This window comes from Lissotriton helveticus, chromosome 9 (assembly GCF_964261635.1).
Source record: "Lissotriton helveticus chromosome 9, aLisHel1.1, whole genome shotgun sequence".
Classification (NCBI taxonomy): Eukaryota; Metazoa; Chordata; class Amphibia; order Caudata; family Salamandridae; genus Lissotriton; species Lissotriton helveticus.
The window spans coordinates 699,095,688-699,122,915 of record NC_136070.1 but is presented as its reverse complement, the minus strand read 5'-3'; the positions used below and the strand labels follow the sequence as shown (position 1 = coordinate 699,122,915).

General features: G+C 46.0%; 1 protein-coding gene across 2 annotated transcripts in view; it reads right to left on the bottom strand.

The window, feature by feature from the left end:
* Positions 1-27,228, bottom strand: part of RIN1 (Ras and Rab interactor 1) — a 131,789-nt gene that overhangs the window by 89,161 nt on the left and 15,400 nt on the right. The window contains exons 2-3 of one of the 2 annotated variants that reach the window (XM_078660818.1): positions 19,052-19,211; positions 7,559-7,739 (exon numbers count right to left, since the gene is read on the bottom strand). In XM_078660818.1, coding sequence (XP_078516944.1) covers positions 7,559-7,739; positions 19,052-19,122 — 252 coding nt within the window. In that variant the 5' untranslated portion in view covers positions 19,123-19,211. The remainder of the gene's footprint in view (positions 1-7,558; positions 7,740-19,051; positions 19,212-27,228) is intronic. The other variant, XM_078660819.1, reaches the window with a different exon arrangement.

The following is a 27,228-nucleotide window of genomic DNA, read 5'->3' as shown; positions in this document are numbered from 1 at the left end:
ATCAACTATAAAGTTACATATTTGCCTATAATCACACAATGTAGTCAAGCAGGGATGCCAGGATTCATCCCAGGATTTTTGGGTTCACATTGTGCAATTCAGTCACAAGATGTATATTTTTTTTCTCCTCTCCCATTTTTACAATAAAGGATAATGATGGTTTGACAATGAGGTTAGAAAATGAATGGCAGACAGACACTACATGAAAGCTCTCCTTGTTTTGGGCCCGAGAGTCCATGAGGACCTCAGGTTGAGCCACAGCCAGGCAACTGGCTCAAGCTTTCAGTGGCTCGCCTACCTCTACTCTCTGCCATGCATATGATTACTTGCAGAGCAACCAATTTCATGCTATGCTTTAGGAAATGTCATTTCTCGACAACGATTGTGAATAACAATAGGTCTCACTATTAAATGAAAGTCCTTCCTCAGTCAATGATGGGTTTAAGCCTTCAATAAGTCTTCATATGTACAATCTGTCACTCATCTTAGCACTTAGGTGTTAATTCCTTCACCCGCTGTATTATTCTTGCATTCATCCACTTACACAGTCACAATAAACTGCCACACAAAGGCAACAACATATGCAAGATAAAGTAAAAGAATAGAAGTACAAAAATGACCCGTGAGCAAGAGATCGGTGGATCTTGAAACGCGTTGGGTTTTGTTCTGCCAATAAACTGACAGCATCGTAAAACAATCGGGCTCCGACTCTGGTTTTTCAACTAAGGAATCACGACCAGGAGTGTGTGGAATAATAGGGGCTGGCGTACCCCGTCGTGAGCCCGCCGTACAAAGAGGCTTTAGCACGCCAACTCCGTGTGTGTGCAATATATATATATATATATATAGAGAGAGAGAGAGAGAGAGAGAGAGAGAGAGAAAGATAGAGAGATTCAAGCAATCAACGCTTAAAGGATTACTGTCTTTAACATATGTGTTTCATAATTAATAAATTAGGCTTTTGCCTTTTTCATTGTAACTTTCATGAAAACAGAGCAGAACTATGGTATCTGGCATAACTTTTCCTAATTAACAAATCAGGCATATAGCCTTAACCACCGATTTGTTGTCCTAAGCAACTCACATCTACAGCATTGAGCTTACACTTTACCACAAGGCAAACACCAGGTACACAGTAATACATTTCCAAATATGTACAAAGTTACAATAGTCAAAATGTAATACAATCCTTTCTAAGAGGCCCTAATAAGGACTATCACATAGCAAATCTTCTACTCCCCGAGTAGGTCACCAACACCAGCGCTCTTGCCTACTAAGGTAATCTGTGAGATTCCATTTAACAAACTTCCTGCCTACAGGCTTTGACCACAGTCTAATAAGAATCCACCGTTAAAAGCCTATTGCCTTTTTACAATAAGTAAATGAGACCTACTGGCTTTCTCATAATGTTTCATAATAAATAGATCAAACCTATTAAATCAGAAATAACTTTACCCAATGAACGAGAAAGGTCTACAGCCTGGAAAGGGCCTAACAAGGATTATCACCATGAGCTTCTTGTACCCTCAAGATTTGTCACAGGGCATGACAAACACTAAAACACTTCCCTACTATTTGTGAGACAGCATTTAACGAAATACACATCTACAGCATGTAACACAGCGTGATAAAAATCCACCTTAAAAGGCCTATTGACTTTAACAAATGCTTTTAACAAGTTATTAAGCCGTGCATACTGTCTTTGTCATATCGTTCTATAATAAAAAAGATCAAACTTATAGTTTCTGGCATAACTTTTAAAAGTAAACTAATCAGGTGTGTACCTTTTATCACTGTCTTGTCACCATAACTAAATCAGGCCTACTGTTTGAGTGTAAGCTTTCGAACAAGGAAGCCATCAGCCATACACTGACAAAATTAGACGTGTAAACAACACTACAGTTGCCAAAGCAAAATATTAAGTCTCTTGAGAGGAGGGCCTAACAAGGGCCTAACAAGGATTGTGGCAGTGTACATCTTCGTTCTCCAGGGTTTGTCAGAGGGGTTAACCAACACTAAAACCCTTGCCTACTCCAGTAAACTATGAGGGCCTGATTCACAAAGGGCCTCCACACTCGCCTGGACCTGCTCCAGCACGGTCGCTCCCACCACGCTCCCTGATCCCAGCTCCCACTCGTGCCTTAACTTGCTGGTGGTATCGTATCTTGACTGCTGAGCTCTGACCGCATTTATTTATTTAATTTACATCGCGCATTTATTTATTTATTTCAATTGCATCGCGCTCGTGTAGCACGCATTCAGCTGTGCTTTGGCATTCATTGTGTTCGCTGATCTCTAACAGCATTTATTTATTTCATTTGCATCGCGCATTTATTTATCTCATTTACATCGCGCTCGTGCAACACGCAATCAGCTGCGCTTTGACATTCATTGTGCTTACGCATTCCCACAGAGCTGCCTCGTTACGTGACTCTAGGCATAATACCTCACCAGGTTTTGCAGCTCGCTCTACTGTACTCTGAAGCGCGACACTTGCTGAGGCTCTATTTTCTCCCTGGGACTTCGTCCGTGCCCCCGGTGCCGTGGTGCATCTGCTGCCCCTGCCCTACTCTCCCGTTGACCCTCCATCTTGTTTACCTGCTCCCTGGCCCGCCCCTCCTCCCTGCTACCGCCTCCCAGCTGCTGACCCTCCCACACACGAATAGAGGGCTCCCCTCCTCCTCTGACGCGCTGTGATCGCCTGGACCTGCTCCAGCACGGTCGCTCCCACCACGCTCCCTGATCTCAGCTCCCACTCGTGCCTTAACTTGCTGGTGGTATCGTATCTTGACTGCTGAGCTCTGACCGCATTTATTTATTTAATTTACATCGCGCATTTATTTATTTATTTCAATTGCATCGCGCTCGTGTAGCACGCATTCAGCTGTGCTTTGGCATTCATTGTGTTCGCTGATCTCTAACAGCATTTATTTATTTCATTTGCATCGCGCATTTATTTATCTCATTTACATCGCGCTCGTGCAACACGCAATCAGCTGCGCTTTGACATTCATTGTGTTTACGCATTCCCACAGAGCTGCCTCATTACGTGACTCTAGGCATAATACCTCACCAGGTTTTGCAGCTCGCTCTACTGTACTCTGAAGCGCGACACTTGCTGAGGCTCTATTTTCTCCCTGGGACTTCGTCCGTGCCCCCAGTGCCGTGGTGCATCTGCTGCCCCTGCCCTACTCTCCCGTTGACCCTCCATCTTGTTTACCTGCTCCCTGGCCCGCCCCTCCTCCCTGCTACCGCCTCCCAGCTGCTGACCCTCCCACGCTCCGCCCCCTCCACTCACCATTTATGACCAATGACCTAACGCGCAGCGTCCACGCGCAGCGACCGCGCCCCAGTCGTGCCGAAGGTGCGCCAAAGGTAAGCCCGTCTACGCCCGTCCGCGCCTGGACCGCGCCCAGCGCCAGAGCCCCTGGTCCTCGTAATGTCCACCCCTCCCGCATCACTTACGATGCCACCACCCTCCTAGCCCTCAACCCTGGCCGTTCCCCCAACTGCGTCCAAGCCGCCCCTGGACACACCCATGGCCCCTTTTCCTGCTACTCCTGCAAGTTCGACGGCACCAAGAACAACTCCTCACCCACGAACACACTACAGCTATCTGACCCCAACCACCTACAATGCATCCTGCTCAACACCCGCTCGGTCCACAGGCACGCCATTGACCTCTGGAATCTACTACACACCATATCTCCGGACGTCGCCTTCCTGACAGAAACATGGATGAACGCCACATCAGCACCAGACATCACCATTGCCATCCCGGAAGGCTATAAGAACATTCGCAAGGACCGCACCGGCCACACAGGAGGAGGCATCGCTATAGTCCATAAGAAATCCATCCGCATCTCAACCAGCTCAGACGTCAACCTCGCCAACTCGGAACACCTTCACTTCCAGATCCACACCGACCCTAAGACCACACTCAGAGGCACCCTCCTTTACAGGCCACCAGGACCCCGCGCACAATTTAGTGAAGACATCACAGACTTCATCACTCCACACGCGCTCCCCTCCGAGGACTACATCCTTTTGGGAGACCTCAACTTTCACCTTGAAAAGAACAACGACCGCAACACCACCACCCTTTTGGACAACCTCGCCAACCTCGGACTTAAACAACTTGTCACTACTCCCACCCACATCGCAGGTCACACACTCGACCCTATCTTCACCTCCAGCAAACATGTCTCCTTCAGCCACACCACAGCTCTCCTTTGGACTGACCACAGCTGCGTTCACTTTACCTACAACAAGCCCACATCCAACAACCACCCCCAACCCACTCTGCAAAGAAACTGGAACAAAATCACCATCGACCAGATCTCCTCATCGCTTCTTCAAAACCCCCCAGCCCACTCCTCAAACCCAGACCAAGCAGCCACCAACCTCACCCAATGGTTATCCAACAGCGCCAACATCCTAGCACCACTGAAAAAACGACGAATCAAACTAGGCAGCAAGAAGGCCTCCTGGTTCAACGATGATCTTAAGAAATCCAAGAAACTCCGTCGCTCCCTTGAGAAGGCCTGGAAAAAAGACCCAACCACCAGCACCAAGAACGCCTTCAAAAACACCACCCGCATACACCACCAACTGATCCGGAATGCCAAGAAAGCCGCTTTCAAGGACCGACTAGATAACAACGCCCACAACAGCAAGGAATTATTCAACATCGTCAAGGAATTTACCAACCCCTCAGCCAACTCCAACGACATCACCCCCTCTCAAGCCCTCTGCGACTCCCTAGCCTCATTCTTCCACAACAAAATTGCAGACATCCACAACAGCTTCGACAACCGACCCAAAGACCAACCCACCCAACCCCCTGCAGGACCCCCACCCCCCCTGAATATCCTCAATGACTGGAAGCTTATCTCCACTGAGGACACAATCCGTCTGATGAACTCCATCCATTCAGGATCCCCCACAGACCCATGCCCTCACCACATCTTCAACAAAGCAGACTCCATCATAGCACCACACCTTCGAGACGTCATCAACTGCTCCCTCAACTCCGCAACCTTCCCGGAAAGCTGGAAACATGCCGAACTCAGCGCCCTCCTGAAGAAACCCACAGCTGACCCCACCGAACTCAAAAACTACCGCCCTATCTCACTCCTTCCATTCCCGGCCAAAGTCATCGAGAAAGCGGTCAACAATCAGCTCGCCGCATTCCTCGAAACCAACAAATCCCTCGACTCCTCTCAATCCGGCTTCCGAGCTAAGCACAGCACTGAAACCGCCCTCATCGCAGCAACAGACGACATTCGAACTCTACTGGACAATGGAGACACAGTCGCCCTCATCCTCCTTGACCTCTCCGCAGCCTTCGACACGGTCTGTCATAGCACCCTTTTACAACGCCTTAGAAACGTCGGAATCCAAGGAAAAGCACTGGAATGGATCACCTCGTTCCTCACTGGAAGAACCCAGAGAGTCCGCCTTCCACCATTCAAGTCAGAGGCCACTGAAGTCATCTGCGGCGTACCACAAGGATCTTCACTCAGCCCCACCCTCTTCAACGTATACATGAGCCCCCTCGCGGTCATCGCACGCCAACACAACCTCAACATCATCTCCTACGCCGACGACACTCAACTGATCCTATCACTCACCAGAGACCCCAACACTGCCAAAACCAACCTGCATGAAGGAATGAAAGAAGTAGCCGAATGGATGAAGCACAGCCGTCTGAAACTGAACTCAGACAAAACAGAAGTCCTCATCCTAGGCACCTCCCCCTCCGCCTGGGATGACTCTTGGTGGCCTGAGGCCCTTGGAAAAGCACCCATCCCGACGGACCACGCACGGAACCTGGGCGTCATCCTGGATTCCTCACTCTCGATGAACAGACAAGTCAACGCCGTTTCTTCATCTTGCTTCAACATTCTTCGCATGCTCAAAAAAAATTTCGCTGGATCCCCACCGAAACTAGAAAAACAGTCACCCACGCTCTGGTCACGAGCCGACTGGACTACGGAAACACCCTCTATGCCGGTACCACCGCAAAACTCCAGAAAAAACTCCAACGCATCCAGAACGCTTCAGCCAGGCTCATATTAGACATCCCGCGTAAAGAACACATTTCTGGTCACCTGAAAAGCCTCCACTGGCTCCCCGTCAATAAGAGGATTACTTTCCGGCTCCTAACCCACGCACACAAAGCACTCTACGAAATTGGACCCGAATGCCTCAACACACGACTGTCCTTCTACACCCCCTCCCTCCAGCTACGATCCTCCAACCAGGCCTTTGCCACTGTACCTCGCATCAACAAAACCACCATGGGAGGTAGATCCTTCTCCTACCTGGCAGCTAAAACCTGGAACTCACTTCCCACTCACCTTCGCCTTACTCAGAGCCACCTAGCATTCAGAAAGCAACTTAAAACGTGGATATTTGACAAGTAAGTCCCCACCCCTCTACAAGCGCCTTGAGACCCTCTGGGTATGTAGCGCGCTATATAAATTTATTGACTTGACTTGACTCATGGCCGAGGCCCCGCAGTCGTCATTGGGGAGTCTCCACACTCAGGGCGGCATCTCCGCCAGGAGAATTCTCATTGTGGAGATTCTGCCTTGGGTGCGGAGCCTCGCCCTCGACTGCGGGGCCTCCGCCATGGGCGCGTAGGCCCTTTGGGAATCAGGACCTGAATTTCCATGTAACAAAATACCTCTTGGCAGATTTTAATGGAATAATAATAATCCACCCTTAAATCTCTCCTGACTTTAGTGTATTCTTTTCACAATAAATAAATCAGGCCTATTGACATTATCATAACCTTTCCCAATAAACAGATCTCGCTAATAACCCTAGCCCTTGTCTCGCCACCATAACCAACAGAGCCCTACTGCTTTGAGCATGAGCTTTCAGACAGGGCAACCAGACATGAACAAACGCCATACATATCTAATCATACAGAAGTCATTTGTTTAACCTGAAATGCCAAGCTCCATCACAGAGGCATGTGTGTGCTCAAAAGGTCAAACACAATAGTTTTTCTTGATAAACAGCCTGGTTCAGACAGCTGGACAAACAAATGATCACAGATGGTTGGAGGGCAAGCACTCTTTCTGAGGAAACACACAACTTTTGACAAATCAAAAGCTGCACTCAGATGAACCAACATCTGGGTGGAACCACAGCCTCTCTCTGCCTCACTCCCGCAAGCTACTTTTCTTGGTCACATAAGGTGTGCCAAAAGCTGCACTGTCAAACCAGACATAAAAAGCGGCACAGGACTCCCTTTTGGGCCTATGCGCCAAGTTCATAACATGACTCAACGAGCAGTGTCTGTTTATGAGCTGCATATTTCTGCGCTCTGATGCCTGAAGCTCTTGCGCCAACTCGTGGAGTTACAGGGTTGTTGTATAAGCTGTAGCTAGCACGATTTCTTCACATAGGGGCACATTGCTTCATTCGGTGATTGAGAGCAGGTGCATAACGAGCAGGCCTCTGGGGGTGTTTGGTCTCTCTGTGACATCTGAAAGTCCAGCTTCATCCACTGGACAAAATAAAGAAATCAAATTGTGATACGTACCCCCGGGGGCTCTCTCTGCAGGATGTGAAGGGCTGTGGCAGAGTTCACTGAGAGCTGGAGCCAGACAGCCTGGGTGAGCAGCAGGCGGTCCAGCACCCGGACGTGCTTCAGAGATCCCCGCTGGACGATCCTGCAGGGGGAGGAGGTGTCTGGGTAGTCATAGACGGGATCTTTCATCACCCTGGGAAAAAGATCACACACAAAGAGAATTATTATGTTCTGGTGCAAAGCAAACTCTCTGCTCATGACTGAATTAGTGAGAATAGTTATTTATTCCAGATAGATAAAGTAAACGAAGAAGCCTGGGCCAACTGTCAGTGGATGGAATCTCCAAGCACAGGATTCAGTCTACATGCCAGATTCCAGCCACTAGGATTGGCTAAGATGTAGCACATTTCCACCTGTTAAACAACAGTAAATATATATACAATCTTAGACATAATACCTCGATATACAACTAACAAATGTCTATCTATGAACTGATACATACATTCTCATACGTGTGTAATCCACGCAATTAGTGTGATACATATGTTTATTGAGTACAATACAAAGTTCATTGTTCATATGACTCTATAGACACAAATAACGAATATGACATGCAGTGATCTATATCCCATGTCAGTTTCTGCTTTAACCTTTTACCAAGGCGAGGCCCACCTTGTGTCCTATTCCCATCTTCACTAACCTCTAATCTGGAGTGAGATTTCATGTTTTCATTTGCAGTTACCCAGTTTTTCCAAACTCTGCCCATTGACATTTAGGTAGCCATACTACCTTACTCATACTCCAAACATTTCCATCAGTTAGCTCAACCACTTGATTTCACTCTTTAATTATTTTCATGGGTATCAAAAGCCTAGATTCTCCTGTTCTCACCAACCTTCCGTTTCTCACATGCACCCATTCACCAACTTTGAGTGGTTGAATATCCCTCTTTTGTATTTCCTTTGATTGCACTTTGTCATTACAGTCCACCTGTGATCAACCCCTTTCACCACACTAACATTCACTTTATCTTTTATATCCATCATCCACATCTGATTTAAATTATACAGTGCCTGTCTACCTCTCATTTTCTCAAACAGAGATATATCTCCTGATGCTCTGGGTGTAACTCTGTAATTTCACAGTAGCTGTTTGAGCGCTTGATAGCAATTTTTCCCATTAACCAATGCCAGTTGTAAACCTTCTTCAACACTCTGTTCCACCTTTCTACAATGCCATTACTTTGCGGATAGTACACCCATGTGCGTATGTGATGAATCTCATGGTCCTACCGAAATTCTTTCATCTCAGTTGATCTCAATTGCACACCGGTGTCTGTGACCAGGCATTACGGAAATCCTTCTTTTTCAAACACCTCCTTGAGAAACTAAATCACAGCATGAGAATTAAAATGGTGCACCACTTTTAACTTCTGGCCATTGTGATAGCTGATCAATTAAAACAATGGAAAAAATTTGACTACTGGATAAACACATTGGTCCTGCTATGTCAAGAGAAACTCTTTTCGATACTCTAGCTGGTCTTGACATAGGACCTTCTTTCATCATTTACCACTTTTTTGTGTTTTATTACTAACACCACATTCAATACACAATCTAACCTTAGCTGCTATGCACCGGTCAATAGCTGGCCACCAACGCTCACTTCTGACTCTCCTTTTCATGCTGCTCATCCCAGGATGACCCTCGTGAGCCATATCTAACACAACGTGTCTTAAACTTCCTGGTACCACAAACTGCTCTCCTCGTAATAACAAACTGTTTTGTTCTGATAATTCATTGGCTACGTAAAATGATAGTAATACATTCTCATCCAATGACTACTTATCTAGACATTTTGATCTATTGTACTTTAAAAATTTCTGAATTTCCTCATCATTTTCACAAGTATCTTTCTTCAATTCAACCACCTGACACTTGACAAATGGACACAACCTTCTCCATACCGTCATCAACAATACTCATATCATTGTCATCCATAATCAGCAACCTTGATAAACAATCCGACAATATATTTCTGGCTCCAGGGATTTACTCGACATTAAAATGAAATTTCTGTAGTTTGTACTGCCTTCTCGCAATTCTGGGTGTTGCTTTTCCACAACATGTAGGTGTTAAAACCTCTACAAGTGGTCGATGGTCTGATCTTACTTTAAATTGAGTCCCATATACATATTTTTCAAAGTACTCCATTCCCCGCCAACATGCTAAAGTTTCTTTCTCTAATGTGGAATACTTTAGCTCCGCACCTCTTAATGGCCTTGAGGCAAATGTAATTGTGACCAATGAATGTGCCTTTATGGTTTTGCATTAAAACATCTCCAATACCTACATTACTAGCATCAGTAACAATGATGAAATTATATGTAGTGTCGAAGGTTGCTAATGCTGGTGCTGAAGAAATTACATTTTTTAATAGTAAAAATTCAGAAGCACAATTTTCATCCCAAGTAAATTGTTGTAATTTTCACCAGACCCCTTGTGTTTTTTGTTTTATCTGAAAATAATGGAATGAACTTGTCATAATATTTTGCTAGGCCAAGAAACAACCTAAGTTGATTCAGTACAGTCGCCCAGGAAGAAGAGGTGAAATCCTCGAAACGCGTCGGCGAAAAGACTGTGAATACCGGACTCTGTATGCTGGCCGCTACGATCTTAAATAAACCGTTGGTTTACAACAGCAGCTGTGTGCCTCCAGGCATGGTCTGGGCATTTGGTGATTGATATATATATATATACACACATATATATATATATATACACACACACACATATATATATATACACACACACACACATTATATATATATATATATATATATATATGTGTGTATGTGTATATATATATATATATATATATATCCAAACAACGTTAATCCATCGAATCAACGAAAAGAGCCGCCACTCACAGCCAATGTCCTCTGCAAAGCATATATTTATTTTCTATAATCGCACAGAAAACCAACGCGTTTCGGTAGTCACATCTACCTTGCTCACGGTTAATTTTTACTTTGAAAGTGCATTGTTTAAATTACCCATGCTGCCCAAAAATCATGTGATTCCCACACTTCCTGTGTGTTGACCCACAGGGCATTCTGGGCAATGTAGTTTGCCTTATTCCCATCATGTTTTTACATTAGTATTGAGAGAACCCCCGTCTGTTTAATCATACCAATACTACGGTTAAAATGCCCACTGGAGGGCATCACTAAATCGAATATGTTGTATATATTGTACATATTGCACACGTAGTTTTATTGGTATGATTAAACAGACGGGGGTTCTCTCTTTTGTTGATTCGATGGATTAACGTTGTTTGGATTGATTGGCGGCTTGGTTCGGCCGCTGGAGCAATGCACCGCTAAGCAGCGCCATTACGGGGGGAACAGAACCACCGAGTTGCATATATACATATGTGTATATACATACATATATATATATATATATATATATATATATATACACACATATACACACATATATATACACATATATATACACATATATATATACACACATATATATATATACATATATATATATAGTGAAAGCTTCTGGTTCCCGCCCTGCTTTGCAAAATGTCAGTATTCCAGGATGAAACAGAAGGATGGCACACAGGAATCTTTAGAGAGTAGTTTATTAGGCTAGAACTGTTTCCATTGTTTTTTCAAGTAATCATTACGCAAAGGGCAAGGAGGATGTTTACCCCAAGTCAGACCTACGTATATATCACATGTATTAGGATCATGTCCATAATAATGGGCAACTGAACAATAATGAATTCATGACACATCCCTGATCAAATATTTTAAGAACTCCCTATTTGCCTTGGCACATTATGTTACTGTGCTGCTTTGTGGCTAAGTAATTTAGCATCCACATGCCTACGTACCAGATGGTCTTCAGTATTGTCTCCTCTTGCCTTACCCCGCTAGCACCTAGTCTCCTTCTTCTCTTCTTACCTAATTAAGAGGAAGTTATATATTCTTTTTTACTTGGCCTCTGCTATAGAGCTGGTGAGAGAATATCTCACTAGGACTCCCATGTTGGGCAAGTAGCAATCTAAAGCTGAACACAATGCACTGATCCGAAATCAAAAGTATTACTTTATGCAGTAGCGGCCGGCTTTGCTCACGGGGGTGGGGGGGTTAGGGGGGAGCGCGAGGTGTTGCCGGGTGGGGGCCCGAGGGGAAGGAAAAAATAGAAATAGAATTAAACGTACCGTCCTCCGGGTCCTGCGTCTTTTCAGCTCCTGCTCTCCTGCCTCCGACAGCAACAGGAAGCAGGCAGCCAGCTTCCATCCCCTAAGCCAATCACAATGCTGGAATGCAGCATTGTAATTGGTCGGGATGGAGCCCAGTCAGAGGCTAGTGGGGGGGCATGTTCTCCATGTAAGCTGCAATGAAGCCTGCATGGAGAAGGGCAGAGTGCGCATGAATGGTTTGGGCGGTCGAGAGGGCCGACCAAACAGTCTTTGCTCACTCAGGAGTGGGTAAACCACTCCTCCCCTCCCCTGCCCGGAGAGCAGAGCAGCCCCAGCCACCTGCCCCCCCGCAATGCGCTAAGCAAACATAAAATGATAATAACTAAAAGTTATACAATTTTATCTTTAGGCTTTCTCGTACTGCGAGAAAGCTGTGGTGCGATGCTCCTCTGCCCTAGTAGAGGAACTGCCCCTGAGTTTATGTTACATTTATAACCACATTAATTCGGAAACTGGAGCTCTAGTAAGGCCATACTGAAGGAAAAGTCTTAACTCTTTTCTGCTGATAATTTTCAGGAGTGCCAAATGTAAAGATTCCCTTCCAGCTCAGCAGTATGAAACACTAGCAGGCGGCAATGTGTGCACATAAGAAATATAAAAAAATATTATTTTGCCGGCTCTGCTCAAGGAAAGCATGAACACATGTTACCCCTAACATTGCTGCCAATAATAGTCACAACACAACTACTAACCATCACACTCCTAGAAGTGGGACAATTCAGACTATTTCAGGCCTCCAAAGCTATAAGAATGGCTTAGGCAGCAGGTAATAGTCATGTTTAATTTATATTAAATTAATAATTACCTGTTGTTATGGTCATCTCTAAATTATCCAGAGAACACCACCTTGTGGCAGACTCTCACAAGTGCTGGCGTTGATAATTAAATGCCAGTGCTGAGCACCTGAAAACACCGGCTCATATTAAGTCTGGGCTTAATATTGTGAATAGTCGGGTGATTCACAAAGGTAAACTTACAGTTTTGTGTAAGTTTACGATTTTTTTTGTATTACGAGAGCTGACTTTAAATTTTACTAATACTAATTTTACAACTGTAGAGAATCTGCACATAAGAAAGTAATCCTCTCCTATCTTTTTATATGCAGAGTCGCCCTATTCGTAAAATTTAGTAGGTGCTACACAAAATGAATAAATATGCTGCTTATTTATTGTGCTTGACTTAGGGTGAGTTCTTTCTTTCTAGGGTATTTTGCATGTACCATTGTCACTTAATTTTGAGGTGCAAGAAACTGGCTCTATATATACTGCACCAAAGTGAGGTACAGTGTGTATAGAGTCCAAGGGTCTCCAGAGGTAGGCAGACGTTAAAGTTAGATAGAACCTTACTCTCTAAAGTGGAAGCTTGGCCGAGCAGTAAGGCAGTATCAGAGGACAGTGTTAAGCATTTAATGTACACACTCAGTCAGCAAATAAATTCACACACTCAAGAACTGAGCTCTAGGCCAATTGCTTTTATATAAAAAAAATACTGTTGTTTATTTTTAGAACCAAGCAAGCCTGGCACAGGTAAGCATTAAATAATTTTCAGTAATAAGTTACTGGATATAGAACTGTTTAAAAATGCAAAAGGAATGGTACTTTGTTTGATTTACAGGGGAGCAGTAGTATGCAACACTTAGCAAATACAGTACATTGGAATGAATGAGCTTTTTCAATAAATTGCAGATAAGTTAATTTTACGTTACTTTTTCTAACTCAGTGTTGGATGCCTAGTTTCAGCACTGTAACATTTCCTGAAAACAGTTGAGAAACTGCGTTTAGGTTATTGGTACTATTTTTAAAGAATATTTCAAGTTTTCAAAACTCCACACTTAGTCGTTTTTTCGAAAGAGAATTGCCAATGTTATCCTATGGAGAAAAACAGGTTATCAGCATACAAGTAAGTAAACAACTGTGGGAGTTAAGGTTCTGGGGTTAGACTTAGGGGTCTCCCAGGGTCAGTGATGCACTGTGATTGCACCGTCAGTGGCGCTAGGGCGGAGTGTTGAGGCCCAATATTATCCTATGGAGGATAGGGGGGCTTCGGTTAGTGGATGCTGGCAAGCAGGCCACGGGGCTGTGGAAGCAAAGCTCCTAGGGTTTAGTTCAGGGCAAGTTGGGCACCAAAGTAGCACCAACGGTGCGCCCTAAGCATCACTAGGGCGGCCGGGTGCAGGGTGTTGTTTTGAGGTCAGGTGCCCTATTGATTTCAATGGAGAATCTCTGGGACAAAGAAACACTGCAGGCTCGGGAACGAGGATCTTCTAGGAGCGACTACCACTTCGAGGGGTAAGTTGGGATGTTGAGGGTTGGTTAGGCACTGCTGGGTTGGGCACACAAGGCTGTGGGGCGTCGGGTGCAGGGGTGCCTTTGGACATCGGATTTTCATACCCACTCTGGTCACGGTAGGGGGGTGCCTCTGGATTGGGGCTGCAGGCATTGTCTGGAGGCTTGAGGCAGGTCAGGGGTCACTGGATCTTGGGTCAGGATCGCCGGGGGGCCTCCTCATGGTATTTTTCCACTCAAGCTCGGGCCGCGTTCGGCGGGTGCCGAGTGGGCTGGCACCCGAAGCTGCAATTTAAACATGTCCGGTGTTCACGGGAGAAACAGTCTTGAAAGTGAAGGCAGGCAGGTCCTCCAGGGTTTGTGAGGTTGCTGGCTGCTGGACACACCGGGGTTTCGCAGGAGCAGGTTCGAGGGGAGACAGGCCTTTAGGGCTGGGGCAAAGTCAGTGGGAGTTGTCCTCTTGTTACCTCTGCGTGGCTTCTCGTCCTTCTTCTTCTCTTCTTTTCTTGTGGTTGCTGGATCTGAGGCAGGAAGGTTCAGGGTGCCCCTATATACTAAATTTAGGGGCGGGGCCAATGGCTCCATTCCCTGGGGTGGTACACCCCCTATTCTGCCACTCTCCAGTGGGAGGGGGGCAGGAGCCTGTCCCTGGTTGGCTGGGTCCCCCCATCCTCATGATGGCGGGGACTCAAGGTTGTGCTTTACCTCGCCTCCCCCACCTTATGGGTGGAGTTGGCAGAGGTGGGCACACCTCTCTTCCTCACTTGTTTTTTCAGCAGTTTCTCCAACCCAAAGTGGGGGGGTAGAACCAGTGGGGACCAGTTGCTGAAAGCAGCAAATGGTCTGGAGTGGCTCTCAAAGCTAGCATGCCTTTGAAGACTCTCCTTTGTGAACCCTGCCAATCCTGGGGGAGGAGGCTTGGCACCTTGTCCCAGGATGTGCATTGTTTCAGGCCCCCGAGAGCAGCAAGCTCTCCACCCAGGGGTCCAGAAACATGTCTGGTGGTGGCAGCCTCTCAGTCTGGTCACTACAGGTTGGTCGAGTTTCAGGGGGCATCTCTAAGATGCCCTCTGTGGTGCATTTTACATTAAATCCCACACTGGCATCAGTGTGGGTTTAATGTGCTGAGAAGTTTGATACCAAACTTCCCAGTCTTCAGTGTAGCCATTATGGTGCAGTGGAGTTCGTAATGACAAACTCCCAGCACCATATACTCTTAATGGCAGCACTGCACTTACAGTGCTCAGGAATTGACCTGGGAACTGTAGGGGTACAGGGCTGATGCACCTGTAGCCACACGACTGGCATAGGGCACCCAGCTAGAGGGGTGACTAATGTATGCCAGGGCAGTGGTTTGTGGGCATGACACACAGGGATGTGTGTCATGTTGACTCTTCACTTTATTCTGCACCAAGACACGCAGCCTGCAAAAGCAGTGTGTGAGTGTCAGGGTACAGGGCCTCTAAGGGTGGCACAATAAGTGCTGCAGCCCTTAGAGGCCTTCTCAGATCACAGTGCCCTGGGTACCTATGGTACCATTTACCAGGGGCTGACATATGGCCAGAGATGCCAATTGGGTTTAGGCGTCAATGCAGTTTTAGGGAGGAACATAGGCCCTGGGTACCTAATTAGCAGGAGCCCAGTGCACACTCAGTCAAAGAACATCAGCAATTCAGCAAAAAGTGGGGGCATACCATGCAAGAAAGAGGGCACTTTCTCACATGAGGTCATTGAGAAACTAAGTTGTTTGGGGTCAGGTTCACGCTTTTAACTTTAGCTGGGGACAAGGTTTGTTTTAGCACATTGAGTGTGTCTTGTTTTGTAGTGTGAGGGGTCGGTGTTGCTTGCGCCTCCTGGCGCTTCTCATCATTTGGGGGATGCTCTGAGTTGCTGCTGGGAGGCAGGGAGGTTTGCTATTGGAGGGCGCTGTTCACTACTGTGGTGCTGTATGGTAAAGCGGACTGATGCAGGGAACGCGCCAAGCCGACTCTGTTAGGTTTTTCCTTCCCTGTTGGCCCAACTAGGATGCCATTTTGGGTGGCAGTCTTGTTGGTGCCGGCTAGCTAATGTGTTGGTATGAAGGGCCTATTTAAGGAAGCCTGCTGGGTAGCCGGTCAGCAGACATGCCAAAGGCAAGCCCATCTGTGCTCTAGACTAACTCAGTGACAGCCATGCAGCCCATTTTGTTTTGGCAGACCCACACAATTGACCAAGACTGTTATTCAAGAATGGATTTATTGGATACTGGCCAGTCATGGCTTGGTTCATCTACGTTTTCTGCCATTATGGAGCCATTGCAAGCTCCCGCAGGGATATCTACATAAGGCAAAACAGGCGAATTGCTGCCCGTTCCTTCTCTTTAACTTTGGATTCAGCTGAGGTTACTCTAACACGCGATCTAATTAACACCTGATCTGCAATTAAGCATGCTATCAATATGCTTTATATTTCAAATCCAGTCTATTCAGGCTTATGATTTACAACTTAAACCTGGTTTAAGTCGGCGACTTTCCAGTGGGTTATAAAATTGTACAGTGCCGGAGTCCCTTGAAACTTTGAGGGGTTGGGGGGTATGGCCATCATCTTTAAAGCTGACTTCATGGTTCATTCAATACGGCCTCTCATTCCATCCTGTTGACTAGACTTTCTGAAGTCGTCCTCTGAGGGCCTGCTCTTCAGTGGTGCAAATCTTATCTGCAGGGTCAAGGCAAGGGGGTTTAACTTCACCTTTCACTCAAAAAAGGGGTTCCATGGGGGTCAACCCTCAATTCTACCCATTTTAAACTCTGTATCGGTCCTCTGGCCTAGGTTACGATATCCTTTGGCCTAAATTGTATAAATTATGCAAACAATATCTATTTTGATAAGTCCGACGTTGCTTCCTTTTTTGATTTACATTACAGTATGTCTGAAGTCACACCCTGGTTAAGGCAGACTGCCTTCAAAATGAATGCAGGTAAATCGCAAGTACTGTGGTTTACCTATAGCAGTCCCTTGAGGACCTTTCCCATGGATTTCTGGTCGCGTCTTGGCTGAATGCTCCTCGCCCAGCCAAGGTGGTATGGATACTTGGGTTTCTCTTGGATGAGAATCTGTCCCTTTCCAAAAAGGTCAATGATCTTTCTGTCATTTGATGAGTTTTTTTGCTGCGGGTTTTACTTAAAATCCTGTTGCTACTTCCATTCTCTGTGCATCCGGTGGTGGTGCAGGTGACTATTTTGAGCTAATTGGATTATTGTAAGTCTCCTTTTTCAGGGGTATCCTATTGTACTTTTAACTAAGTTCCAGACTAATTCAAAAAGCAGCAATCAAGCTGGCTCTTGGCTTGCCATTACGCCCCTACAGGGGCTGCTCTGAAGCCTTTACACTGGTTATCAGTTTGAAATAGGATCTGTTTTAAGCTTCTTCGTAGCAGACACAGAGACTTGTATGAAACTGGCCCCTGTGCAACAAATGTATTCATTATCCGCCAACCCGAAACTTAAGGTCAACTTTACTGGTGGTCCGCAGGTATGAGAGGGAACCCCTTGGAGGCAGATCTTTTTCTGTCTCGTCACTAGGTTGTGGAATGCTCTTCCTTTTACCCTGTGTAAAATTCATAATCTTTCGCTTTTTTGTAAAGTGTTGAAAAGGTGTATTTATCCTCAATAGATTTCTGTATTATTTATTCCTTGTACAGTCTTTCTTTCCTCAGTGCCAGGGCACCTTACAGGTATAAGAGCGCTTTATTAATCTATTAATATGTAACATATCACAAGATAACATAACGTAACTATCACGCATGTGACGGAGGGTATCCTGGGGGCAGGCTGGTCATCTCACCTCCCATGGACCTGTGCATAAGCTCTGAGCCACATCAATTATTTGCTGAACCTGGCTTCTTTGATGCCGTTGCCCGCCTCGTGCAACCGCTGGCACATAATAAGCACTGAGGGTCTCATTTACAATATTTTAACACACTGCAGCGCAGCAAGCCTTCCTGCTGAGCTGCCGTGCATCAAAAGAAAAGGGAAGGAATGCGCCATATTCCCCTGAGCTGGCACATAATGGGCTGCCATGCGCCAACACAGGCACCCTTGCACCACGGTGCAAGGGTGTCTGCATTGTAAGGGTGATTGTTTTTGCGCAAGAAGTGACATTTTCCTGCACAAAAACAATCACAAGAGGTGTTTTCCTCTTTCTATGTGTGCTGCACAATGCAGCACACATAGAAAAAGGAAAATCGAGGAGAAGGTATTTCTCTTGGGTTGTGCCTCCTTTACGCCTCCCCTGGAGAGGTGTAGGAATCTTTTGCATTCCGAGGTTTACAAAACCTTCATGGATGTTGCGTGGGAACACCCACAGCAACACCCATGGAACGCCCCTTGGGCGATCATGGAAAATCAGAAGAACTAGAGTGGGAGGTCGTTCCTTCTCTTTCAATGTTGCTAAGTTGTGGAATGCTCTCCCCTTTCATCTAAGGTCCAATCCAGAATTGACATCTTTTTGAAAACAACTAAAAACATTCTTATTTAATAAGTAAAGCCTTCCCCATCTCTACGCTTCATCAGATTACATCCCTAGTCTTAGCGCTTGGACGCCTCAGGGCAACTATGTGCGCTCTATAAAAATTATTTTCATTTCATTTAATTTCACGCAGAGAAATGGCTTGCAGCACCGCACTACGTTACTTCCTCGTAAATATGGCGCTATGGGCCATGGTGAAACGTGGCACTTTACCAACTAGTACGCGAGATGGAGCGCGGGCCAAATGTATCCCCTGTACCCACTTATACACGGTCTAATCCTGGCTTCTCCACTTGTTCAAAAGGTGTGATCCTCGTAAAACAAGGATCTCCTTGTGCATCAGCTCCTTCTTCTATTGAAATAAGAGCGCTTGGAGATAGACTTTAAAGTGCTAGAGAAAATGAGACATTTACATTTAACCAGCATTTACCTGAAAGGAGATGGCGATGGCGTTAGCAGCCCACCCTTGGATGTGGGGTCCGTCTCTTCTTGTTGATCCATCGACTCAGGGGAAGGGGTATCCCGTCAAGCTCCTACTCACCCCCGAGTCAAGCTGTCGGCGCTGCTCCCTGGGCGGCCGGGCTCCTGCGCTGTGGGAGAGGGAGAGAGGCAGATCGCTGGCTTCAGTCATGAGTGAATAATGCTAGGCAAGGAGGGAGGGGTGCCAGGACGCCCCCACTCGCCAGGGCCGTGCCAGCCCAGATTAACCCCTTTACATCATTCGGGCACTGGTATGAAGCGGTCGAGGGGGTCCCAGTCAAGAGCAGGGGTGCAGTGGCATCTGCTGCTGCAATGCTAGGGGCCCACTCACAGCTCCGCCAGTGCACCTCAATTTTGACTTGCGGGAACCCCTTCTGCAAGAGGTGTAGGACTTCACAGTCTGCCCAGCAATGGCACTGTAATCCTGCCACGCAAAACCACCGCACCCCACAGCAGTAGAGTACTTAGTGGTGATAGGCCCCGGTGGGAGGAAGGAAATAGCCCCCCTGGCTGCTGTTTGAATTATGAACAGAAATCCGCAGGGTTTAGTGGGCCCCTCGGGTGCACCTGCTGAACCTATGGAGAAGGCAACGCCCCCTTCCACTGGAAACAAACTCCCACACAACCCACCACTAGGAACGCGCAGCTCGGCTGAAGAGTCTCCCTCCAGACCGGCACTATCTCGGCTCTGTCAATGCACCCCATTCCCACCCTGAAAAACACACCTGCTATTCCGCTGCAGGGCGAGGGGCGGGAAAAGCTTTGCCAGTGCGCCTCCACCTTGAAGAAGAGCAGCCACTGATCTTCCATTACTGGGGTCCACGCGCAGCTCTGCCAATGCACCTCAACCCACCAGTAGCACCCTCTGGTGGTTTCATACACGGGCCTCCCACACCCAGGGCCATCAACATACCTCAGTGCTGACATGTAGCATCTCGCGCTGCTTCGACCCAGGGGTCCACGCGCAGCTTTTCTAATGCACCTCAACCCACCAGTAGCACCCTCTGGTGTTTTCATACAGGGCCCACCTGCACCCAGGGCCATCAACATACCTCAATGCTGACATGTAGCATCTCGCGCTGCTTCGCCCCACGGGTCCACGCGCAGCTCTTCCAATGCCCCTCACTCCTGGCCTGTAACACTCTCAGCTTTTTCAGTGCAGGAACCCACGCACAACTCTCTTACTGTAATTCCGTCCTAAACGGCAGCCACCGAAAACCACCAGTGAAAGTCATTTTCAAAGATTCAAAGCTTATCCCCAATAAATAATTGAGAAGGATTTTAATGTGGAGCCCGGTGGAGTAACCCCCCACGGGATCAGACGCGTCCTCAGATCTCACAAAACAGAGCATTCCTGACTCGAAACTCAGCTTTTAAACACGTTGTGTGTTGTCCTCGTAGAAAGATGCAGCTTTCAGTTACCATGGAAACCCTGTGAAGTTTGGACAACTGCAAATTAACTTTATTTGCTCCAATTGCAGGCTGTCTGTTTTTCCAACCATGAGCTGTGGAGATCTATTTTCGTTCGCTGTGTGATATGTAAAACCTTCTCGGAGCAAAGTTAAGCGAGAGAGGCGATGGGAGTGTCGGATCAAACTGTGCATCAAAGGCCGCATCGTGAGTGGATGCTTATCCTTATCAATTATTTACCTAATTCCCAGCAGCGATTTGAAATGTTTAACAGATTTGGGAATATTAATGCTTGCCCGCAGCCTTTCTATCTTTTTCTACACGTCCTGATAGAGAATGGAGAGCGCGTGACGTACACCAGTGCCACGCGGCCATGGCACTGCCAGGGGCCCTCATTTCATGTAATGGCAGCTAAAGGCGACCTGCAGGCTGGCCTGGGCATTGTCGCGCACCTGTGAGTCTTTGCAGGAAACCTGCATTGACTCCACCCAGCATCACCCCGACCACTACTACAGCACTCCTCAACTACCACTCCTATCCCAGCAACGGACCCCACTACCCTTCCGTGTAACTCATCCCCTCACACACCCCACATGACCCACGCAGAACAGTCAGTGAAACGGCCCTTTCGCGCACAGTGTTAAATGTCCAGTGTGGACTTCTCAAGTTCATTGATCCATAAAGAAAAGTTCAATTAGATAAAGTTTTGAAAGGAAAGTTCATTGCCATAAGCTGATCAGTAGTTCTTCACAGGATTTGTATTCAATCCTCCATCGTAGGTATGTTTAAAATAAATCTTCTGTTTATCATGATGAAATACAAATTAATTACATGCAATTTCGTATCCCAATGCATTTTGGGCTGGGTTTGTCCTTTGTAAGGGTCGGGTAATTTCAAATTTTTATTGCATCCGATAAGTGCTACATAGTTCCAAGTAGTTCAAGGAAATTTGAACGCGAGCCTGTAGAGGTCCGGGAAGTTGATCAGTGTGCTCAGTGAAAGCACTTATCGGATGCTATAAAGAATTGAAATTACCCCTGACGAAGGGCAACACCCAGCCCGAAATGCATTGGGATACAGAATTGCATATAATTAATCAGTATTTCATCATGATAAATAGATTTCTTTTGAACATACTTACTATGGATGATTGAATACAAATCCTGTGAAGAACTACTGATCAGCTTATGGAAATGAACTTTATTTTCAAAACTTTATCTAATTGAACTTTTCTTTATGGATCAATGAACTTGAGAAGTCCACACTGGACGTTTAACACTGTGCGCGAAAGGGCCATTTGCTCGTGAGAGAAACGCCATTTCACTGATACTTTCCACACGCCCTGTGGACCAGAGGGCGATTCCTTTTGCAGGACGCATAATGGTATAATTTAGTTACAAGGTTGATAATCACTGGAGTGCCAGTTCTTATTCTTTTTTAATTCTTTACCACCAGAACATTACCACCTGTGCCCCTAAACCACCACCTTACAACTCTACACTAAGCACAAAGCACCGCAATTAATTTCATATTTCCCTCTACTAATTCATCACTAATCCTTTTTGGGTTCCAAAGTAGTGTGCTACTCGCCGAAAAGCGCTTTAACGCCTCGTCAGGGGCAGTAAGCTGTATATGAATGTAATTACAATTACAATAATCCATCATAACAACACACTATCATCAAACACGGTCATTCTCATCCCAGTTTGCCCACGTCAGCACTCCCAGGTTTGTACAGCCTTCATTCTGTAACGCACTGCCCTCCAGGGCTACTCTATCACTCCATACAGCCTTACTAACAAAATCAACACCCCACAACGGTACCACACCACACTCCTGTACCAGACCACACTACCACCTTCCAGTCCAAATGGTCCCCCTCCAGACATGCACTATAACCATCCAGTACAACAGCACAGTGACACAATATGACATTCCCACTACCACTCAGCTACTACTTTTTTTAGTTTACCCCTCTTCAGCACCACACTACCACACTCTCCCATGTCTGCCAACACACAGTCTTTAGATGCTACTACAATATTCTCTCTGGACTAGAATACTAGATCCCACTGCTACCCTCCATTTCCACACTGCCACCACCCAGATTCGGTTCATCAATGCCACATTACAGAACTGCAATACCACCTGACAGAGGCGCAATACAATATAACTTAACAACACTGCAACCCAACCACTGTAGTAGTAATAACCTATTTAAGCCTACCACCACCTCTAAAACCTCTGCAGCTCCACCCTCTAGCACCATATTTTCACCCACCAGCCCCAAGCAACTACCATGAGCACCACACTACTACATTCTCGTAGAACCTGCTGCACCAACATAATGCTGCCCCTCCATGTGGCGTGTCCACTTCCATCCATCATCGTTTGACATAAGGTTTAATTTGTGCCTATGATGGAAGGTGGTGAGCACTGAAATTCATTTTTGGGCACCAGAACTTATTTTTCATCATCAGATTTTTCCTAAAGGGAAGAGAGTGAGAAAGGTAAAAAGAGGAGAAAAGAGGAAGAAAGGAAAACTGTGATAGAGAGGAGCGGTGAGAGAGAACCTACAAGAGTGAGAAAAGAGACGGGAAGTGTAGGTATGGTCCTGGAAGAAAGTGGTACGACGTGGCATATTGGTATTCAACTAACCTGGCATTTGGCAACACCAGTGAAGGGCACACAAGAAAAACGTAGTGCTCCTACAGTTATTATTTACCACCTAAACACAGCTTCTGCCTCTCATAAGCATGTAAAAACCCTACCGCTTTACTATCAACACACTTCCTCCCCATGCTATGGCACACGTGTTCCATTACTAGCCATCAGCACTAGCACTACTAATACCCCAGTACAGTGCCATTTCATACCATCTTGTTAGCAGCACACTCCAATGCCTCAGTTCATTACCATCCCTACACTCCCAGCCATATCAAGATATTACCACCTCCACTGCCTGACTACCACCCCCTCAATTGCACCATTAGGTCACCATAGCATACTCCACCACCACGTCCACCATTGTTATCCACACACTACTACGTCAAAGCCACACTCCACCACCCTATTTGACTGCACAACACAGGATCATTTTACCATCCATGCCACTGACCGATAACACTTCAGGACTGCCTACCTCAGACTACCAATAAAACACCACTACGCCACAACACTGTTCTGCATTACAACCACGCTGCCATCGCACAGCATTGCACTAATGCCCAAAACAACGGTACCACCTCATAGCACCAAACTACCACTGCCATTGTCCCACCACCCCAAAACTGTTGCACCTCTCACCAGCACCACTTTGCTTGCACCAGAGCACCATTCCACCAGTAACATCAAGCACATTACCACCTCCTACTAGTACTATCGACACTGCACCACACTATCATAGCAGCACCACACTACCTGGTCCTCAACACAAGCCAAAGGCTGCTACTCTTCGAACCGACATGACAAGAACTTCATAGCACTGATCTAACACAACCATAACCACTACACTATCACCTCAATATTAGGACGCCACGGCAACAGGATTCCCAACAGCACTACCAACCGAACCACTGACTCCCAAAATTACACTGCCAATGCCTTGCACTCTCATACCACCCCTGATACATTAGATCTGAATTGCTACCTTCACTGCACTGAGACTCCACAGTACCACACAACTACCCTATACCATTAAAATACTACTGCCGAGCACTGCACCACTGCAGTCATGAACGGTCTTCACCATCACTACACCACCACCACATAACACTGTGCTACCACTCGATAACCACCTATGCACCAATATCCTACACCAGAGGGGCATCTCACCATACCATACTACCAGTGGCAGTCGGTGCAGGTAAGCGCAGTGGGGCGGGGGCAGGTTTGGTGAAAGTGACATACGACTGGATAAGGAATATAAAATAAATACAGAAATAAACCCACTTACCTTGCACTCGCCGAGTCGGTGATGCGGCGAGCGCATGGCATGTGGTTTTAATTATTTATTTTATATTCCTTATCCCGTCGTATGTCACTTTCACACCTCCCAACCCCCGCCCCACTGAGCTAACCTGCACGGACCACCACTGGATACTACCACCCCATATCACCACACTTCTACCTGATACTAATCAACCATCACAATTAAAGACTGCCTTATCACTCACTAGATCTGCATTGCTGCGCTTTCCATTCATCAACCGTCACAAATGTACTAACCTTCCACACCGTACTACCAGCCTAAATTCACACTGTCAACCGAAAATGCTTTTGGATCTGATTAACCACATTATACAGGAAATACACAACATTGCTAATAATTTCTTTGAAATGTTATTCACTTTCAGGATTAATAATCCCTCTTGTCTAGAGGCCACCACTGGAAATTAGTTTTCTAGTGTTTATGTAAGTGGGTCTTAATCTGTGATCCGAGGACTCCTGGGGGTCCACCAGGCCTACTCACGGGATCGGTGACTGTTTTAGAAAAGTAAATATTAGAATGAATAAATTAAAATTAATGAAAGTACATACCAACAAAGAAGCAAAATTGAAAATATGAAAACTTTTTCTATATTTGAATGTGAATTACACAAAATAGTTCAATAGTTGACCATTTGCTTGATGTAAGCTTGTTTTTCAGACCCTCCAGGATTTCGCAATTTCGCGGTTTGCCGCAAAATCGTCACTTTTGTAAAAATGTGGCGATTTTTACAAAAGTGCCCACGAAATCGGCACTTTTGTAAAAATCGCCGCATTTGTACATAAGTGCCCGCGAAAATGAAGGAGGTGGGGAGTGTGGCCTCATTTGAAGATTATGACTTTCTAAAAGTTCTAAGGGACATGGTCACTTGTAAAGTGAGTGGCACACAACTAGGTTTGAGTAAAGGGCTCAAGAAATCTCTCAAATTACAATAGCCTCTGATTATGAGGAGCCAATTACAGCTTTCCAGGTCTGAGTGCTCTGCATGCTGTTATGGTACACACCTATAAATGACTATCACTGTTAACTTGATTTAATGTTGTGTCTTCAAAAACACACTGATTCCATCTCAGAATGTGATTGACCTGAAGTGCGGACCACGGTATAGGGAGGACTGGGGAGATGGGAGAATGGGACACATTCAAGGAGTATGAAGTCCGACTTCCGAGCATGATGGGCGGAATGGACAGAAACATGCAAAGAGGCTTAGATGAAGGCACAGTTTTAGTTAGTTTTGAGTCAGCAACCGTCATCAGTCTTTTGGATCATCACTTCTGGCCACAGTCGTTGGGAAAAATAGAATGCATCAGGAAAACATGTCTGCATCTGTTGTCTTAAGCCATAGGTCTTCAAACTGTGGGGCGCGCCCCCCAGGGGGGGGCGCAGCATCCCCTCAGGGGGGGCGCGCATTCCACCCTAACACTTCACCTTTCATTTTTGATTCCATGCGCGCAACGCCTATTAGGCTGAAAGTGCTTCAGCAGCCCCCCGCTGTCGTGTCTCAGCCGGGCTGCTGCTACAGCTGCAGCTGCTGTGTGTTTGTGCGCATATTTCAGGAGCCCCTTATGGGCTACTCAAGGGGTTAAGACAAGCGCTTCAACACCTCAGTAGTAAGCGCTAAATAAATGCAATTACAACATTTCAGTACAATTTAAAGAATTCTAAGCTGTCAAAAAACGCTTGGTGCAATGAGTCGCCAACTGTGAAGGACAAACAAATCTTTGCTACCCTCTTGCAGGAGTTCAAGAGGGCTTAGTAAACTGTGCTTAGGCAAATAATGGCAGATTCAGAACTAAATAAGTGGCTGGGGAAATGACACAGTGCCCTGATAAATGGGAAGCGCCACGGTCGGCGCTGCTGTTCATGCAAATATTTATGAGCGAGGTAGAGATGTTAACCCCAAAATAGAAAAGTCTTTTTTATGTTACCGGGAAAACCTTTCACGATCATGTGTGTGTGTGGGGGGGGGGGTGGAGGGGGTGATTGTCACTGCAACAGTTTGTCATCGGTTTTATTAGTATTATTGTTAGTAACTGTAATATTATTACTATTACATTATTGTCATCCATAGCAGTAGTATTGTCATTATTTTGTCATCATCATCTTTAGCGGTTTGTAATGCACTTGTGACCACACAACATTTTTTTTTCAGTTTTGTTTTATACATCAAAAACTCGACCCAAAGGCATCAGAGCGCTTTACATGAGCACCAATTACCAGCAGAGAGGGGGGAGTATGCGGGAATGCATTCAGGGGCGGATGCGTTTAATGTGTGGCATGAGAAGTGGACACAGTATCATTTTATTATAACTTTTCAACATGATGCACAGCAGCCACACTGCTCTACAACATAGCTTGAAGACATTGCATATGTGGTAAAGGCATCTACGTGGAAAAGGCATGCTCTGGCTAAACACTTATAAAGTCCCAAAGGCTAGACCTATTGGCTATGCCAATGCTTGTTAAATAAAGCAATTTTATTTTAAATGCAGCTCGTTTTTCTTAAAGGAAAACGGGATGCATTTCAAAAAGAAAAATGAAAAGCTACCTTTTCATTTTTAAAGAGTAGGCAGTTGTCCATGGGACCACTGACTGAGCTTAAAAAACGTTGGTGCTCACATTCACAGAGGGGAAGGAGTCCCTTGGGGACCCCTTGTTTGCAAATGAGTTATCACCTCTTTCACGGAGTCAGTAAAATATATATATTTTGCGACCGCATTCCGGTCGCA